Below are 19,408 nucleotides of genomic sequence, written 5' to 3'. Positions count from 1 at the left end.
CTTCTTCATCTCACTAATGTAAACAACATATATCAATTTTAAAACAACTGGATGATAACTTTTTGACGATGGACGGACAGGACGGACGGGGGCGACGGCAATATACGTCCACATTTCCATGTGGGCGTATAAAAATGTAGTCCGTAGAGTGTTCACAAGATGTTGAGTACGACTGTCGGAGGTTACGTTAAGATACACCACTCTTACGAAATGCTGGAGGCTTTATTTTATCAACTTTATAAGAAAAACAACACAACACCATTTGTAAAATTATTTTGGTATTTACTGCAAAAAGCCCTTTTATTATTTGCATTGTTCAAGAGCCATTCAAAAATATAACATTAGTATTAAAGACCTACATATCCAACATCTTGCATTAATTGTTACTCACCTACATACTGAATCTTATCACAATAGAAATGGTTTTAAATTGATCATATCTTGGGACAAATTGGGAGTTTCTTTCTCTTAATATTACATTTAAATATTATTTTAGTACAAAAATGTTTCTGTGTTAAATTGAAATAATTAATTTAGCAGTTTAATTAGTTTAATTTAAATCTATTATTATTTATTAAGTTGGATAAAATAAATAACTTCTGTTGACTAATTCCTTAAGAAAGAGAGAGAGAGAGAGAAATGGGGTTGACACACTAGGTCATTTCAGAACAAACATATGGTTAGAGAGAGAGAGAGAGAGAAATGGGGTTTAACCTCCACTGACACAAACTAGGTCATTTCGGTACTCACATATGGTTTAATTTTATTTCAATAATTTGCTTGCGCATAGGGGTCTTTAGCAGTGGGAGGAAACTGGAGGACCCGGAGAAAACCCACGAGGTTGGACAGGCGACCCTCTTCCTTGTCACCCCTCCTCCTTGTCACGTAATTAAGTTAGGTTCCCTTGAGGTAAATCCGGTTCTCTACAACAAACTGAAAATATTTTTACCTCGGCTGTTGAGAAAATATATTTTTAAGTTTAAAGGTTGCAAAATTTGAATTGTGACTACAATTTTTCACGTACGAAGAAGATCAAATATCAATATTTTCAAAAAAAGATATGTAAGTTAACAACTGATTTTATTTATATTAATTGAATATAAAAGCGAGGTCCACGATACAAATTGCACATATCTCCATTATATTGATATTTCTTTATATACACAATATATATTAAATATAATTTCTAATAAAATCTATTATTTCTTTATTAATACTGACTGCCTTTCAAAATAGTATTTCGTACATTCACGATCAAAATTTCAAATATTTTTTATCTATTAATTTTAGTCAAATCTAGAATCGAAAAGACATGTAGATTTAAATTTTTTAAAACTGTTATTTCGATAGTCTACATGTAAATATATTGTATTAAACATTGTTAATAACTAAGGCTACCCGAAAAATCTGATATGATTCCGTGGTAGGTATTTGTTTATAAATCCTGCAAATTTGGTGAAGATACCTTAATTAATCACAGAGATATGACATACCAAAGTTGTTTATACTTTTTTCCAAAAAGATATTAACATGGCAACAATTTTTTTTAAAAAAGACAGTTTTCCATTTCCTAACTACTCTTAACATTTTGAATTCAATAGCTTTAATATTAAAAACATTTTTTCGGGTAGCCTCTCCCCTTAATATCTGTATATTGTTGCCGTAATATGAAATAGAACTACATCTAGAATAGATGATAGGATACTGTTTATAATAACACAACTTTATCGATTTACTACTTCTTAGTTTATTACATGTAACTTTTCAAACTTTCAATACTCTTACAGGTACCTTCATCAAGCAATCTGACCAAACAAAATTTAAGATGGAAATTTGATAATTATTATTATTACAACTGTCCATATTTGTCCCAAGTTATTTAATTTTCAAGAAAAAGAAAGAAAAAAAATGTAAATAATAAATTAAATCAATGTTATTTATACCTTTCGTCATATAATACATAAAAATAAAATCCTAGTAAATTAAACTCTCACCTTTTTTTTGTTTACGGATAATAATAAGAAGAGCTTTGTTTTAAAATTTGATAATATCACGGCTTTACCCAATTCATGTAATTTACCACTAACTAAGAAGAGCTCTTTTTCAAAATGCCATAAACATCATTCGAACTGATTCTTTCACAAAATATTTTTTTTATATATCTTACGCCTACCTCATACCACTTAAGCAACTTAATCAAAAGCACGAAGGCAATATTAGTTTAAAAATCACTGATGTAGTCCACGTTAATAACTTGTAGTTGGTAATTACAAAGAAAACTAGTTTTTTTCCTTAAAATCATGCATTTATTATAACGTAATGAAAAAGGCTCTTAATAAGTTCAACAGTTTAAAACAAAACAATTAATACATGTCTGCCAGGCACTCAAACCAATATTCGTGAATACAGGGGCAGGTTAATATAATTTTGTAACATTACAATAACCCATACATCTTTTCTCATATACTGAAGATGTTTTGAAAATAGGAATTTAAAACTGTGCATTGGGCCTTGACCATTTATTCACAAAACTTAAATTATCACAAATTTTGATTATAATCAGCAATTGCGAGTTGTCACATCCAAGATTTTTTTACCCCGATTTCAAGCTGTAGTAAGGATTTAGAGATTTGATTGTTTGTGAATTATGGCCCTGAAGCCTGACCATCTGCATTTAATGGCAATTGGATTGCTGAATGTAATACATCCACACCAAAATCACAAAACAAACCCCAAATGTAGATGGAAATTACCTCCCTTTTTTCAATATGGCGAGGTACATGTACAACAGAACATCCTGGAGGAGAGGATTAGCATTTAACATCCACTCAACCCGAACTAGTCACCGGAAGATCTAAATAAAACACACAAGGTTGAGCAGGCGACCCTTCTGCGTGTCTCATTCAAGACTGGGTTAGACTACAATACTCAACTCAATGACGGGCATAATGATCTCAAGTGTAGCCTACTGCTCACCCTCTCGGGTTAGGTGTGTAAATACATAATTCTCCTACATTTGTATATGTTCTCTTAACACTTCTATTTCTACCGAAACAGGTGCCACCTCTTTCTACTAAAGACCTCTCGTTTATTTGGTAATAAGAAATAGCTGTATATCTTTGTTATAGTTGTGTATATGTATATTTGCTGGTTTGAATGAATGCCTGGCAGCATGATTAAGATGGAAGATAAGAGTATGAACAAAATGAAACGTAAAAAAAAATGATTTAAATAATCAGAATTTTTGTTATGGTGGATCTAGAATAAAATATTTCCATGCAGCAACCATTGGATTCTGCTAACATGGAATTTCTTTCTTTAAAACTTTCTGTCAGCCAAATTAGATATATCAAGTTCTTTGTCCAAACATCCAAACATACATAGGTGGAAGTCATGGTTATAGTAGTCTAAATTCAGAAATTCAAGTGTTAAGACTTCAATTTGACATACATTGTATGGAATTAACAAATATTTTAAGAATACTATGATTTCACGGTTTAAGAATTGAATTCCATGATAGGATGTTTAGTTAAACTCAGCGAACGAAAACACACTATTCTTACACTAATCTCAAAATTTGAAAATTCAGCAGTAGACTGTGTAAACCAGGACTTCTACCTATCATTGCCGGATTACTATCCTCCATCTTTCAGACTTAATCATTTAAATATTAAATCTGTTGGAAAACAAAACTATATAAATAAATAACGTAAATCTTTATACATGTTCATGTTCTTGTTCTTTTCGCATACGTCCGTACAACTATCGTTACATATTACTATCATCTATATTACATCTAAATAATATATATTATACAAACCAGGCTTTTTGCATTCATGAATCATTTTATATTAATATCATATTTTTAAAGCAACAAAATTGAAACAATAAATTCAAATTCGAACTTTTTAGACACAGTTAATACTGTCGACAACCATATCTTTAACGTGAAAACAAAAAGGCAAACATCAGAAAATTATTGCAATTCGACAAACTATTTCTCAAATTAAAGAATAATTTTTGTCTTTTTTTTTTTTTACAAACTTGTAAATCATCCCAATTATTTGAAGCATGTAATGTGAGCAAATGTTAAATATAGGGATATTACAAGGGGGATAATACATGTGCGTTGTTGTATAAAACAAGGGGAGATAATTACAGATATTTTAATACAAAATCGGCACATGCTTTCAAGTTATCGCTCAATAGTCTATGTGTCTATTATAATAAATAGAAGCTTGCTTTTATAAACTATAACCTTAATTCTCATCACTTGATTTGTCTTCATTCACCAGATGCTAAAATCTCACATTTAAGTGTTCGAATAGCAAAACTTTCTTAACAACATCCACAAAGAATTTTATGTACAATCACTTGGATCTTCTTATTTACAAAGCAAAGAGACTAACTTTTTTTAAAATTCTCTGCAGAAAGACCTCCCTTCAAACTATAATCCTTTCTCATAGGATTCACATGACACAAGCCAAAACCATTACAACTGCAACCACCATTTCTAAACTGGGAACACAATTTCATTCACTATGTGCACACATGAAAAGCACATTTTTTGTCAGTGTCTACAGAGGGAAGACAAGCAAAAAAAAAAAAGAAAAAAGAATTTGGTTGTTTGTCAAATAATCAAAGGCCTTCAATTTAGATATTTCTTCTCCCTTCAACAATAACCGTAATTAGCTATCTACTATATATAATAATATTTTATATATATGTATATATACTTGTTTATGTAATCTTCCATATGTCACAATTAAATACATATAGTTTAATTGGTTCCAAATATTCACAGCGATAATTATTTTATATTGTATATCATGTCCGTATTTTTTTCTGTTTGTATTGTAGAATCTATTCCTATATGACGTAATACTGGATATTGGCACCAATTCTCTTCCAAGACACAGACACCAGGCGTACTTTCATTCATACAAAACCCAAGAAAAAAAGCATAGCGAAAATATTTGATAAGTTTGAAAGACGAGGAAGAGTCTATTCTTTTCCTTGATTATTAATATTATTACTGTGTGGCACCACGCCACTACCACTATTAATGCTCTGCGAAGGAATATTTGACTGTAAGGCGGTAACAGGTATCTTGCTAGCACTTATTCCTTGAGGAACTCCAAGGGGAATACCCTGTGATAATCCCGGTTGTGACATAATTTTGGGGATTCCCTGTTGCTGGTTCATAGCTTGAGGAATACTTTGCTGTTGGGGCATCTGTTGTGGCATTCCTTGGGGCATTCCTTGCTGGACCATTCCTTGTTGCGGCATGTTCATTCTGGAGGGGGTAGCGTAAGGATAATATGGATTTGGTGTACTGGTGCCAGAAGCTGGAAAGCTGGAGTACTGATTATATGGAAACATAGGTTGAAACATGGATTGCAGGAGCTGTTGTTGCCGGAATTGATCTGGAATGAAGTTTTGGCTCATATTTGTTAAATCTACACTGGACTTCCTACTAGGAACTTGTCGTTCTGGTATATTCCTATCAATATTGTTCATATTTAAACTATCACTTTGTTTAATAGTATTATTACCACTAGCTACAGCTGTATTACTATCACTAGACACTACAGATTTCGAGTCCCAACCAGACTTCTCCATCTCTTGTTTCAGTTCATTTAAACTCTTTTTAGAATCTTGTTTCGGAGGTGCTTTTGCCGGCAACGAAAGATCAGTGTATTTGAAGAAGTCTTCGGAGAATGTTTTGCCTTGCTTGTCGATCGACTTTCTTCGTTGATTTGCTGGCATGGTAGTCATAACGACGGGAGATATGGGTATACCCCCAACTCCTAGTATCGGACTGATTGAAGCTGATGATACTGTACTGCCAGTAGTGATAGGTGTCATCAAACAAGCCATTGATAAACCCTTCTTCTGAAGAAATTCTGCCATCTCTTTTTGTTGCATACACTGAAATTGATTTCTCTCTTTCTGGTGTCTGAAATTTACAAAAAAACAGAATTATTTTACAAACGAAAATCTGACGGTAGGTTTGATTGAATTTCAAGAGAAATAACAATCTGGTAGACCGCCATTTCAATTAATCTTAAGGGTGCATTATGTAATATTTAGATAGAGCTGGCCATTCTTACTATAAAAGTTTAAAAATAAATAATGAAAAATAAATATATTGAAAATTTCATTCAAATTGATTCTGGGTGAATTTATCACTGTTTGAAGCTTTGACAAGATGTGGCATAGATTGTTTATTATCTTAACAATGGTACTTGTTATTGGAGACTTAGCCATGCGTTGCCATTTTTAAATTAAATCATTAAATGGCAACCATGTTTTAATCCGTTTAAATCTCTGCAATGAGTTAGAAAGTTGATTATCAAATGAATAAATCTCTAAATAATAAATTTTATATAACATTTGAAGCCAAAGTCCAAAATAAAGACCTGCAATAGGCTGATTTACATAATGCATCTTAAACTAAACAAATAAGGGTAGTATTCTTACAAGCAGACCTGGAAATACTTTTGTGTCGGACAAGTATTAAAAATATCAATAAAAACACAGTAAAAAGATGAGGCTGTTCCCAACATAATGACAGGCACCAAAGAATTGTGCCCGACAAAGCCTGAATACATGTATGTGCCTGACAATGTCTGCAACAGGTGTCTTATTCCCAAACTTGTTCACAAATGACAACTGAATTTTCTTAATCAAAATGGGTGCTGTTGATATCTACATGTATGTGTAAAAATTCAATGGAAAACAAATATATTTCAAGAGTTTAAGATCTTTTAAATCTACACCATATACTATGTTCACAGTCCAGTGTAAGCAGTAGCGATCAATAATTTCTCTTCTAAATAAATAATGTCAATTAATAACATACAGTATTAATAACATATTATCATAATAAAAACAAAAATAATGTGTTACTTCATAAACATGTAAAAATAAAAACTTGAGTTACAGGGCAATTACTAAATTGAAATAAAGTTCATAAAAAATTTTAGTTAGCAAAAAAACTTATTTAGAATTCCTTAATAAATCTTGTTAAAATTACACTATTTTTTATACATTTTTTTTTAATATTGTATAGATGAAATAGATAATTGCTAGCAGATATAAAAATAAGCAGAACAAAAGATTTCAATAGCAAAAGTTTCAGCCTTTTTTATAAATGTTGGCATAACTATTTGGCATAGGATACAGTTTTTTTAAGGGGAAAAAGCTCATTCAAATTCAAGCATAAATACAAAGTTATTAATCATATATATAAATTTACAATGCTGTTTACAAGAAAAGACTTTTCCTACCTCAAACATAATTCTTTATATTCAATATCTTCTTCTAATTTATAAATTTTCTTCTTCTCCTCACTACTAGGTGATTCTTCTTCTATTTTCTATAAAATTGTTCAGTAATAAAGTTTAAACATATATTCTACTATCTATATCAAAACAAGATGTCATTTGAGGGTAAAACACAAAGGGTATTGTTTATTTTCAGATTGGTTAGAAAGGACATCAGCCTGGTTTGCAGGGACATCAGGTTAGTTGGTAGGTCATTTACATATGAAAAATTCATTTATGAGTAGTCTGGGTTACGGGTGTGTTAGGGATACAGATTCATAACCATGTGAAGTTGTGGACCAGCTTTTCATGCCTTCGGCAGTAGAAAAGCACAGCGTTTCTGCATGCTATTTTTTTTTTTATTCCATGTGTATAGAAAAACCACTGAAATGTTTGGGGAATCCCATGTATATGATGTTATAAGTATGAGTATTTCTTTTTACAGCATTGAGCCGGACATTGTTTGTTTCAGTCGCCGCCTTTTTATAAGAACACCATATCCAAAAAATCTTCAATTTGCAAGCTGAATTGCAGAAAACAAGAGCAATTGATTGACTTTGTGAAATAGAACCCGTGAATGTAAGCCAGAGATAAATATCCACATGCCCACACTTCAGGTGCAACGAAGTCACTCATTAAGCTACTTTTGTTTACTCTGTGTGCAGAATAGCTTACATGGAAACAGTCTCACTACATTTTCATTCTACCGACCTTCACGCCAATGGAAACGCGGGCCTAACTCGGTGTGCGGGAATTTCCCCATCTCCAACCAGTCTGAAAAATGACTCTATACACTCAAGTTTAATGGAGCTGCTTGTTGAGACCCAGAACCTGAACAATCTGGAATTGGGTTTGTAGTCGTGTCAACAGATGTGAGACTAACAGGTTATTTCTTAGAATGGTGTGATGTGTGGAAAGCGAGGGAGGAATTGTGAAATAAATAACGGGGTTGGACGAACACTTAAAGCAAAGAAATACTTAAAACATATTGGCAAAGGTTAAAATGTTAAGAGGGGTCTGATCACACTTTAAGGATTGACTTGAATTGGGATCGTGGTGTGCTAACATGGTTACACATTCAGCACATTAGGAGATAAACAATAAAAAGATAAAAAAAAAAAGACAAAAAATAAAACATTAAAATACATCAAAATGAAAGACGAACAAAACTGAACATATTAAAACAAATTGTTAAATTAAAATGCAAATAAGTTTTTTTAAATGTGCTGACTTCATTATAATTCTTCATCGATATTATTACGCTTAGCCTGATTATGCATAATACTTGTATATTTACCTCTTGCCGTATTAAAGGTGTTCGCAGTTGGGGTGATTTCTTAACCACCGCTGGGGAGGTTTGCGTTGAAGAGTCAACTGAGTCAGCAGGCATGAGCCGGTCACCTGGGGATCTCATAGAGCCCCTCCTATTACGGAGGTGGGATGGGAGAATATCATGGGAGCCATCACCAATGTCAGAAGAAGAGTATATAAAAGAAGGGAGGCATGCAAGAGAGACAGAACGTTTGGTCTTACGAGCGGGAATACTAGCATCTATATCAAAAGAAGCTGCTCTATGCATTTGCAAAGTAAGGCCTTCTTTTTTGCCTAAGGTAGAGGAACTTGTGGGAACTTGTCTATAAAGGCGTTCTAGCAATCTACTTATACTTGCAGCTCGAGTAAATTCTAAAGAAGATTGTGATTTTTGTTTGTTAGTAAATTGGGCTGGTGAACTTGCCTTGTCCACCAATGTGTTAGTTTCTGAATCCACCACCTGAGAGTTTTCAATCACTGGAGACTCTTCAATAGATCTGTTGGACACATCATCTTTAATGGTTGTGACTTTAAATCTTCCCTTCTGGGAAGTTTCTTTGGCATGTCCAGTACCAGGTACTTCATCAGGGGAGCTGTCCACCTCATCTGATCCTTGCTGTTCTGGGTTTTCTTTTACAGTTTCTACAGTAAACCTGGACTTCTTAACAGACTGTTCTGTCTGTGTCTGAGTACTTGAAGGCTCTGCTTTTGTTGTCTGATCACCCTTTTCAACCTCAGTGGGTTCTGAAAGAGTTTCAGTTGAAATCTGGGTAGTTGGAAGCATGCTGGCAGAAAAGTTTGGAGACGAGTGTGTTGTACCACTTGATGGCATACTACGATGTCCATGTAAACTCATAATAATAGCTTGCTCTAATCCAGCCAAACCAGCATTTCCCATATTTGCTTTTTTTCCATCTTGACTGGAATATTGACTGTGAGCCTGGTTGAGAGCATCAGAAGACCCTTCCTCCCTTAATATTCGCCTTGATTGAGATGGTGATCTTGGTGGAGAGCCTCCATTGCTTCCACTGGCTTCTCCCTGTATATGAGGTGGCTGTGATTGGTTCATGTATTGTGGATACATGGGCATCTGACCCTGAGGGAACATATAGTTAGGAAACATGAACTGAGGGGGCATCGCAAACTGGGGATTTTGTTGTTGCTGTTGTTGTAGTTGCTGAAGATACTGAAACTGTTGCTGTTGATACGTCATCATCATTTCTGGTGGAACAAACTGTGGATAATACATTCCTTGTCCTTGAGGATATTGATAACCAAACATGGGTTGCTGTCCTGCATATTGAGAAATTTGTGCTGTTGAGGGAGGGTTCATTTTCTGATGGCCTGGTTGCCAAGATGTCTGACTTGTTTGTGGAAGAGACTGGTTAACATCTTGGGGAATTTGCGGTTGTTGTCCATGCTGTGGGCTCTGAGATCCAGGAATTTGTAGGTTACCAGCTAAATATGATACTTGAGATGGTAGGTTTGGTTGTTGTTGATCCTGGACCATCTGTTGCTGTTCTGGATATGGTGTTTGAGGAAAATCTCCAGGAGTAACTGCAGTTGATTGGTTTCCAGCAGCTAGCTTTTGAGACGATGAAATCTGGCTGAGCTTTTCTTTTAAATCAGTCAAGTCTATTGGCACATTTGGTGGATAGGTTGTACTCTTCCAAGAAACATCTGATTCAGTGGGTAGGGAAGAATCTGGGAGAGCCGTTCCACTAACCACAGGTGTTGACTGGTATGGCTGATTTTCTGGAGTTGTGGCTGTTGCTTCTTCTACATCATCTTCAGATATTTTAGATTCTACTGGTAAACTATCATTTACTCGACTAACGAAAAATTTCTTGCGATTACTAATTATGACTGTTGAGTCACTTTTATTGGTGTCTGTAACATGATGATTTGGATCAGTCTTCTCAGATCCTTCCTTAGTGGTAGATTCAGCTTCATCAAAGTTTAATTTCTGAAATAATAATAAAAAAGATTCTTGTAATTGTGGGATGTTATTTTTAGCACAGTTACAAAATAAGAAACGGTTAAAAGTCCAACACTAAAACTATCAAACTACAATTTCTAAGCAGTCAAGCATATGCATACTGTATGTTAGTTGTACTGACCCTAGCTTTTTCACCACCACATTTCATACCCCATCTCTGCACCATAAAATCATTATATTCAATATTCCCTTTCTCGTGAAATTCAAGTTTTTGTGTTTGAGACAATTGATCTGGGGATCCTTTACGCAATTTTGAAAAAAAATCACTCACGTTATTGTCGTGATCTGATAATGTTACATTCAGAAATACAAGATTAACAATCAATTATTATAAAAGTGATGCTTTATCATTATGTTTCAGTATATCTAAATAATCGAGGAAGTTATATAAATGATATTCACCTTGGCGGAATCCGTGTCAGATTGAATACGTGTACGTCTGATGGTACAGGGACTAGAAGAAGGTGTTATATTAGCTGTAACGCAATAATTTACAGCCGTTTCCGGATTCTCTTCCACCATATGTATAACTTCCATTAACAAACCAATAATAGCTGGTGTCTGAGCTTTAGTCAACAGATCATTGTCAACCTACAATACAAAACTTGTTTTTCAGTGTCAGCACATTTTTATTCCCCATACCAGTATATATTCCTTGACAGAGTATGGGAGTTGAGGGAATGATGACAAAATAACGTCAGAATGTCATGTCTCAATATTAAGCTTGTGTGAACTGCTATTCAGAAATTAAATGTTTTTTAAAAAAAATATTCAGCAAGGTTCGGTTTCGAATACTGAAACGTTTATACTGTCACTAACGAAAAGGAAATATAGCGTGACATTCAAAATTTATTACTTTTTCATAATCTTTATAATAAATTTTCCTCAAGGTTCAGTCTGGAATACTCCAAACGTTAGATTGTTTCTGACGAAGAGAAAACATATTGGGATATTTAAACTTTATTACTTATTTATTAACTATAGTACACTGTAGAAAATAGAAATTTACCAGATTTTGGGCAATTTCATCAGGCTTGTCATTCTCTAAGGCAAACTTAAAAGTCAAAATTGTTCGATTAGACAATTCTAATTCACATTCAATTTCTTCTTTATCAAGTGAAAGAACTTTTAATCTTGGCATCTTCTCTGCAGTCTTTCTACGTTTATTCCTAGATTTTCTTTTGGATTTATCCAAAGCTGTTCCTCCAGCCGAGTCAGTTTCACTGAATAAATATAATGTTTATGATAAAATAATAATATTATATGCACAGTAGATTCAATGAAGGTTATAATATATTTCATAGAACAATAAGATAATTTGGGTAAGGAGCAGAATATATATGTAAATATATCCATAGTATAAAAAGGTTAATAAACAAATTAAAAAAAATAAAATTTTATAATTTTTATGAAACAAGTAGAAACTTTCTGTAAAATAATACATATCAGTATTAAAGCCTCAACTATATATTAAATATCTGTTTTTCATACATTTAGTATAAAGTGATTAAATGCCCAGATAATCACAAATCATTTAAACAAACAATTTTCTCAGTCTTGGGTCATAAATTACCTGTCACGTGAATTAGCTGGTTCTTCTTGAATACAACTAACAGATTGACTTGAACTGATTGATGGCATTGTTGTAGGAGCTGTACCAGACACTAGCGAAGTCGTTCCACCTGTGACGTGTGATCCGCCTGCTTGTAGTATATGATTCTGATGTTGCTGGGCAGCACTGATATCTAGATGACTGAGGTTACTTGCCTGCAAATATAAACACACTTATGTTAAACATTAATGACATAACAAGTACTCTCTCAACAACAATCTGTTTGACACTATTTACAATGGCTTCAGGTTAAATATTAGTAGATGTGCAAAAGTGTTTAATCTTTTTATTATTAGGCTTTAAGTTAACTCTATTTATTAGTATTTAATCTACAAGCAATGATAATTTAAATCAGGTTTTTCAAAATCTCAGAAGTGATACTATTCAGGTCAGCGGTGTTTATAAATCGTAGTATAATTGGATTACAAAGCTTTATCAGTTCATATTGCAAATTCTTTAGTAACTAAAAGACCAATGTCATAGTGGACCTTTCACATGTTTACTCTACATATTTGGAATCATGACATAAAACTTACAAGATAACACTAACAGTATCACGAGCAAAAAATTATTGTCTCGGGAATAGATTTGATTCATGACAGATTCAAAGTTTAAATAAATATGGTACACATACCTACTTGTGTAACAATATTTTCGCATACATGAACACGAATTATGTGCAAATTTGAGTAACCAATTGATATTAACTGCTGAATAGCTTGAACATTACGTTTGACTGATACTTATGTTCTACATATATGTCAAAGGGAAATGGTCCAGCATGACTATGACTTTTTTTAAAAAAAACAAAAAAACTTTTCAGCTCAAATAATGTAAACAATGAATGACATGCTTTCAAACTTATGAAATAAATAAAATGGCAATAACACATAAATTAATGTATGTACATGTTGATTTATACAAATACACTGTTTATGCAGGAAATGATACATTTTTTTGAAGGGGAGGGAATGGTTTAGACTGGATCTTAAATAATATGAGATGTTTGTTATATTTGATGAGGGGGTATATTTAGGTACGTACATGTATATAAACCATGTCATATTAACAATAACTAAATACCTGTATTCAAATAAATTCAATATGATAATGATCAAACAATAAAAGTATTACTTAGTAAATGTATAATAATATGAAAACCCCATTCAATTATACCTAGTTTCATTTTAGTAATAATTTCTGTAACGCACTCAAAGAAGAAAGAAAAGCACAAAATTAGCCCAAACTCTTCTAACACAGTCACAAAATAAATAAAGCCAATCCCTGTTTCACCACAGCAATTCTATCAGTGTTGTTAGTATTCTACAGTCTCTTACTCCCACCTACTCATCTTTATTTTTCTTATGACATGTTGCTTTATACAGCTGGCCTATACATGTAGTTTTGAATGACTGGCCTATGTATGGTACATGTAGTTTTGAACAACTGGCCTATGTATGGTACAGTTTAAAACCACATGTATCTAAATATACATGTACACATATAATGCTGGAATTATCTAAAGGAATTGTGTATGTCCTAATTATTACAAAAATTGTAATGGCTGTGCTTTTCATACAAAAAAATTACTACAGATTCACTCCCAGGTATTCATTCCCACCCTATGAACTTACATGTTAAGACCCCAAAGGGTGCATTCTTCGATAAGAAACACCCTTCCTTTTCAAAAGTGCAAGAGCAGGAATGATCACTTGTATCTTAAGGCAAACCGTATTCCCCATTTCAAAAATAATATACTCCTAAAAATTTATTTCTAGAATGGTGTTACCTACAGAAAAAAAAATCCAAAGGTGCAGTGATTGATTAATAATATCAAACAGGTATAACCCAAACTATATAAATGATTTAATTACAACATTAAAACATGACACTCTACAACAATACAATTAATATCAGGTCAACAATGGTAAATTAACATGCAATAGTAGAGGAAAAAATACTAAGTTAGAGCAAAGAACCGCACGTGCATAAAAAAAAACACCCATACTGTTAAATAGATACACGATCATAGCAAAGTTCAACTAAGAGAGAGGACTGATGACAAAAACAAAGTCAAGGCTTCCGATCGTCATTTCACTTATTTGAGAGATTGTTGAAAATTATATCTCTACAAGAAATATCAGTCCATTCACGGTTCACCTCCATTCACTATTTACAATTGTATGATAAATTTGCATCATACGACATTCTTCGCAGGCAATACAAATAAGCCTGCACCTCAAATAAAAGTTGAGTAAAATCTTTTGATGGTAAATTGGTGTTCTTAATCTGATTGTATCCAAGTTGGGAGATCAGCTACCGTTAATATTTTAAAATTCTGTTTTCTTTACTAAATGTTAAATAACCAATTTGAATACATTGAGTGTGGATTAAGCAATGCATAATCAAATGTCGGAAAAAAGCAAATGACGATCAGTGACTCTAAGGGAATCGAACATCCGAGCTCTGGCCTATTAGGATAAATCACTAATGTAATAATCTTAAACCAATTTTATCTCAGTTCCATGTATAGATTGGCAGCTTTGTCTCAAATTGTGCACAGAATCCAATTTAAACAAGAACACAGACATTTTACCCATCAGCGACAATTGCCGAAGTGAGAGTGCTTCTTTCGAAAAACTCAAATTTCTTGTCATTTCATTGTGGAGATTTATCAAGAAACTGTGATGGTTTGCTATGATTGTGTATCGATTATGTTAAAAGTTGAGACTTCTACCAACTACGGGACACACCTTGGCCAACAAACGGGAACTTTTACGACTCTGGGGTGTGGTTTGATGAGATGGACTGCTGTAAACTTGATGTCTGGGTGAGTAGTTATCTCTGGTACTATAATACTGTCCCTGTTATTATTGTTAAAATGGAAGTGCTGATTTAAATTTTAATAAGGTCTCTTCAACTTAAATCATGCAATATTGTTATTATAATTTTAGGTTTCCTTATTTATTATGTTGAGTTAAATTTGATAAATGAAATCTTTGAATAGTAAAGTATGAATTGAAATATACCGAAACTTGTTAGCCAGATGAACTTTAAAAAAAAAAAAAAAAAAAAAAAATGTAAACTGGTCCCAGAGTGCTTCTTTTTTTTTTTTTAAAAGGGTAAACATACACTGTGCACCATACACAAAGTATCCAAAAGTAACAGATTCATTATCTAATTTAAATGATAAAATAGGTTTGCTCAAATTGGCACTAAGATCGTAACAGCTAATTGCAGGCAGGTATTTGAATTCAAGATTCATCAACTTCGTAAGTCAGACTGATGCAGAAAAGTAGAAGTAAACCCTATTTTATTTCATTTCAAGATTCAACTTTACTGTTCAAAGTTAGGTTCCATGGAATGATGTTAGTAAAACATATCCGTTTTTGTTATCCACTTGGCAAAAAAAGAAAATATTTCAGATTAATCAAACACACCAACAAGATGATGATTGATAATGATCCATGGTCCCAATGGTGTGTCCTCAAAATATATAGATGTTATGATAGTGTGAAAACACATAAAAATGAAAGTAAAAACAAAAATTATCACATCACATTACAAAACATACCGTACTAAACAGATTGATTGATAATCTAATCTAAACAACTTGAATTCTCAAAAAATATCTCCAGATTCTATCCATTTCTACATTTAAATATGCCAGGAGATTGATTAATAAATTACTTCTGTTGTCTATTTTTCAAAAAAATTTGGAGTGTAAATAGTCCTACACCAAGGTTGACCTTAAAAATATCTATTTTGCATAATGCGGTCGATCAATAAACCCCTTCCACCCCCACCCCCTACTTAAATTATTTTATTGCACTTTTCTGTGATCTTTTCATTTGATTTTGTGTGTTAACTTAAAATATATCACAAGAGTTATTTCCCTTGACTATGGCTTGATTCATTATTGAAACTGGTTAATCACGACGAAAGTGTCACTTGACGCTTCTCAACAAAATGGTATCGGACGATAGCTTTCCCATTCCCATGAATTAATTCTGCCTCAATGACTGTGGGGTGTCATTTTAATAATGATATTTTCAATATCAATTTTCAAGTAAAATGAAGGCACAACCTGCCTGATCGTAAAAAACATGTCGAAGAAATTCACAGTTCAAGTTCGTCGCTCATGAATGTTACCACCTGGTAAAGGATCAAGCTGTCAAATTAGCTCTTCGAATTTGAAACCCCCTCACCTCAATTAAATCACCGACCCTTCTTGATTGTGGGTAGGGTTTGGTGAAACAAAGATATTTTTAAGGTCAGCCCAATGGCACATTGTGTGAGCATGATAAAATTCATTATGGAAAGTTTCTAATTTCTGAGAATACAAGTGCATGTTTTGATTTGTATATGAAGCAGAATAGACTATTTCAAGTACGTAGAGAAAACAGAACAATAAGACAGTCCCCAACAAACTCTGATACAATTCTCTGTATCATTTTATATTGGAGGTAATGATAACTGAATCCAAATTGATGAGATATTCAGAATTTTAATGACAAGATTCATTGCAGAAAGGTAAGATTATCTGATATTCTACATGTAAACTCCATGCAGATCATCTCAATATCACCATGTGGATATAAGTCGTATTTTCACCTACATTCAAACTATCACATGATCTTTTAGATGTTCTGGCAATGTGAACAAGGCACCCACCTCCACCAAAAAACCTTTGAACTGTGTTCATGTGGATTCTAACTAACTTCACCCGAGAGCATAGTAATTGGAGAGAAGCTTTTAACTGTCTTCAAGTGTTTGATTCTAAATACTTAACATCACAAGGGAGCAAAGCAAATAGAAAACGTACAAAAACTTGAGAACAAGGATAATATTGAGAATCATCACAACATCTATTAATTTGATTCTTATTGGGCCAATCTATAATTTTTAAACATTCTATACCATGGAGGACCAATGCAGTTGATTTTAAGAAAATCCTTCTGACCTTTGTGCTCTATCTCAAGTTTTGAATAATAAACATTACAGCATATTTAATCAGACATACAATATCTACCAATTAAAATATGTCTCTCGATATTTTTCCAAAAATAATTCCAATATCACAATGTTAGGAAATAAGGGACCTGTCACAGACAATGTCAGGAACAATTTGTGTCTTGCACAATGTTCAAACTGTCTGGTAGTAGTTCAGTGATGCCGGACAACATCTAAATTCATTAGCCCTGAATATCTCAGTATTGTTTTCTTGTTATCATTAACAGATTATAAAGCTATCTATATAAATATACATGTATGGTAACTGACCTGTGTTGTTAGTACATTGGGTACTGATTGACCTGTATTTACACCTGATGCTTCACTTGACTGGGATACCTGTTTAATAATTAACACATGTTGAAAAATACTCAAAAAAGAAAACAACATGATCATGACTATAAAGAACTCTCTGCATTCAACATAGAAGCTAAATGAATAAAGAGGCCATCATAGATTTTAAAATCTACCTGCAACTGACAATTAAGTGCATTGAAAAAAACAATGTGGGTATATTTAAAAAATCATAAAGTTTACATATCTATTGTATGATCTATTAAATAAAATAATAAAATTCAGGCAATTCAATTACAAGTGACTAACACATGGAGAATGCAATTCATCCCTTGCATAAAAAAATACCATAGCAAGTTTAGAAGAAAAGAGACAGAAGTATGATTTTATTAACGGATGACCCTGAGCTGCTCACATAAACTACCTTTTAAGGGAGTCCGTCAAGGTGAGTCGATTAAGGTGAAAAAATGTTTACCTGTGTCTGAATAACAGTTATCTGTTCTTTATGATCAGTTAAAACTTCAATACCTTTCATACCTGTATTATACAATTATTGGTTTATTATAGACATACACAAAGTAATAAATTAAATCACACCTGGATACACTAGTACCATACCATACAAATTAATTGGGAGATTCGGCAGTAACTACTGTAGTGCTCTAGTAGTGGATTACGTCCCTCGTTTCAGATTTTGATCAATAAATCGTCTTGTATCTAGAATTTGTTTTGTATTTCATGTACAGGTTTTCCCCAATTTAGTGGCCCTTGTACTTCAGTGCATAAAATTTTTTGCTTCATAAGGCAACACAAATAAAATAAGTTGTTTCTCGGGCACCGCCCACACGCAAAATTGGTTGCACGTGCGGCCTATTTATTAGTCTTGATGAAAAATAAAAAATATGTAACGCCCGCCCGAACATCGATAAGCAAGTCATAAAAAATATATGCCGCATGTATCTACATGCCCCATACGTGAATATCCATTCAAATGTATTAAACTGATTCAGATGTAAACGCTCATTTACGGGTCTTTTTTTATTGATATCGAAAGAACTCCATTTTTGTATCACGTGATTTTAATTACCTCCCCTTGTGAACTAGAATTTGATTCGTGTTAAACACCGAAAGTCATTGACAACAATGCAATGTATTTCAATCATTCGATCTTAATCGGCTCATTATTGCCGGCTTCAGTCGGTCCATGTTTGAAAAAATCCTACTTATAAAACAATGAATCGTAGAACAGGTTAATTATTATAACTTGTGGCTACGAATACGATACGATGATAGTCACCATACCTTAGTCAGAATCTGGGTCATTAGCACATTTAACGGTAGTTTTGATAATCCGGAAAATAATTATTGGATTACACATTTGATGGTTTTACTGACGAGTTGTTAGTTAAATTTAAATAGTCATTCGATATAAACCCCAGATAGAACACCGAATATCCTGAGAAACACACCGAATAACCTGAGAAACAGTCATTTCCCGAATCCCGATGACACGTGACATGCATTGGTTGGAATTAGGTCAATCATTATAAACCAGCGATACTAGATTTAGATCGAAGTGTCGTTCATCGTGATGATTATTTTTGATACACATGCTGTCAGAGGCTTACTCTTTAAAATATTGTCGTTATTATGGACGGCTATTAATAGTCGTACGGAATTTTATTTTAAACCAATTTCAATTATGGTTGTCACCATTACCATTAGTAAGCTAGTACAATACGTGAATTAAATATGGAAAATTATTTTCCTTTTAATCAGTGTTCAGTGTTTGAGTTGACTTGATTTTGGGGTTTATGTTCTAAGTATGTTTAATATATAACTGAAAGCAAA

At 33.1% G+C, this 19,408-nt stretch overlaps 1 protein-coding gene across 5 annotated transcripts in view; it reads right to left on the bottom strand.

The window, feature by feature from the left end:
• Positions 1 to 261: 261 nt before the first annotated feature.
• Positions 262 to 19,408, bottom strand: part of LOC126827703 (serine/threonine-protein kinase WNK3) — a 37,195-nt gene continuing 18,048 nt past the window's right edge. For 3 of the 5 annotated variants that reach the window (XM_050557164.2, XM_050557163.2, XM_050557167.2), the window contains 9 exons: positions 18,033 to 18,094; positions 17,534 to 17,602; positions 15,004 to 15,114; positions 12,212 to 12,405; positions 11,648 to 11,861; positions 11,041 to 11,229; positions 8,626 to 10,605; positions 7,293 to 7,381; positions 262 to 5,959 (listed from right to left, as the gene is read on the bottom strand). In XM_050557164.2, the coding sequence (XP_050413121.2) occupies positions 5,005 to 5,959; positions 7,293 to 7,381; positions 8,626 to 10,605; positions 11,041 to 11,229; positions 11,648 to 11,861; positions 12,212 to 12,405; positions 15,004 to 15,114; positions 17,534 to 17,602; positions 18,033 to 18,094 (3,863 nt within the window). In that variant the 3' untranslated portion in view covers positions 262 to 5,004. The remainder of the gene's footprint in view (positions 5,960 to 7,292; positions 7,382 to 8,625; positions 10,606 to 11,040; positions 11,230 to 11,647; positions 11,862 to 12,211; positions 12,406 to 15,003; positions 15,115 to 17,533; positions 17,603 to 18,032; positions 18,095 to 19,408) is intronic. The other 2 variants (XM_050557166.2, XM_050557165.2) reach the window with 2 other exon arrangements.

The sequence above is a fragment of the Patella vulgata genome, chromosome 7, assembly GCF_932274485.2.
Source record: "Patella vulgata chromosome 7, xgPatVulg1.2, whole genome shotgun sequence".
In the NCBI taxonomy this organism is placed as follows: Eukaryota; Metazoa; Mollusca; class Gastropoda; family Patellidae; genus Patella; species Patella vulgata.
Note: the sequence above shows the minus strand (reverse complement) of the source record. Positions and strands in the feature narration are given on the sequence as shown.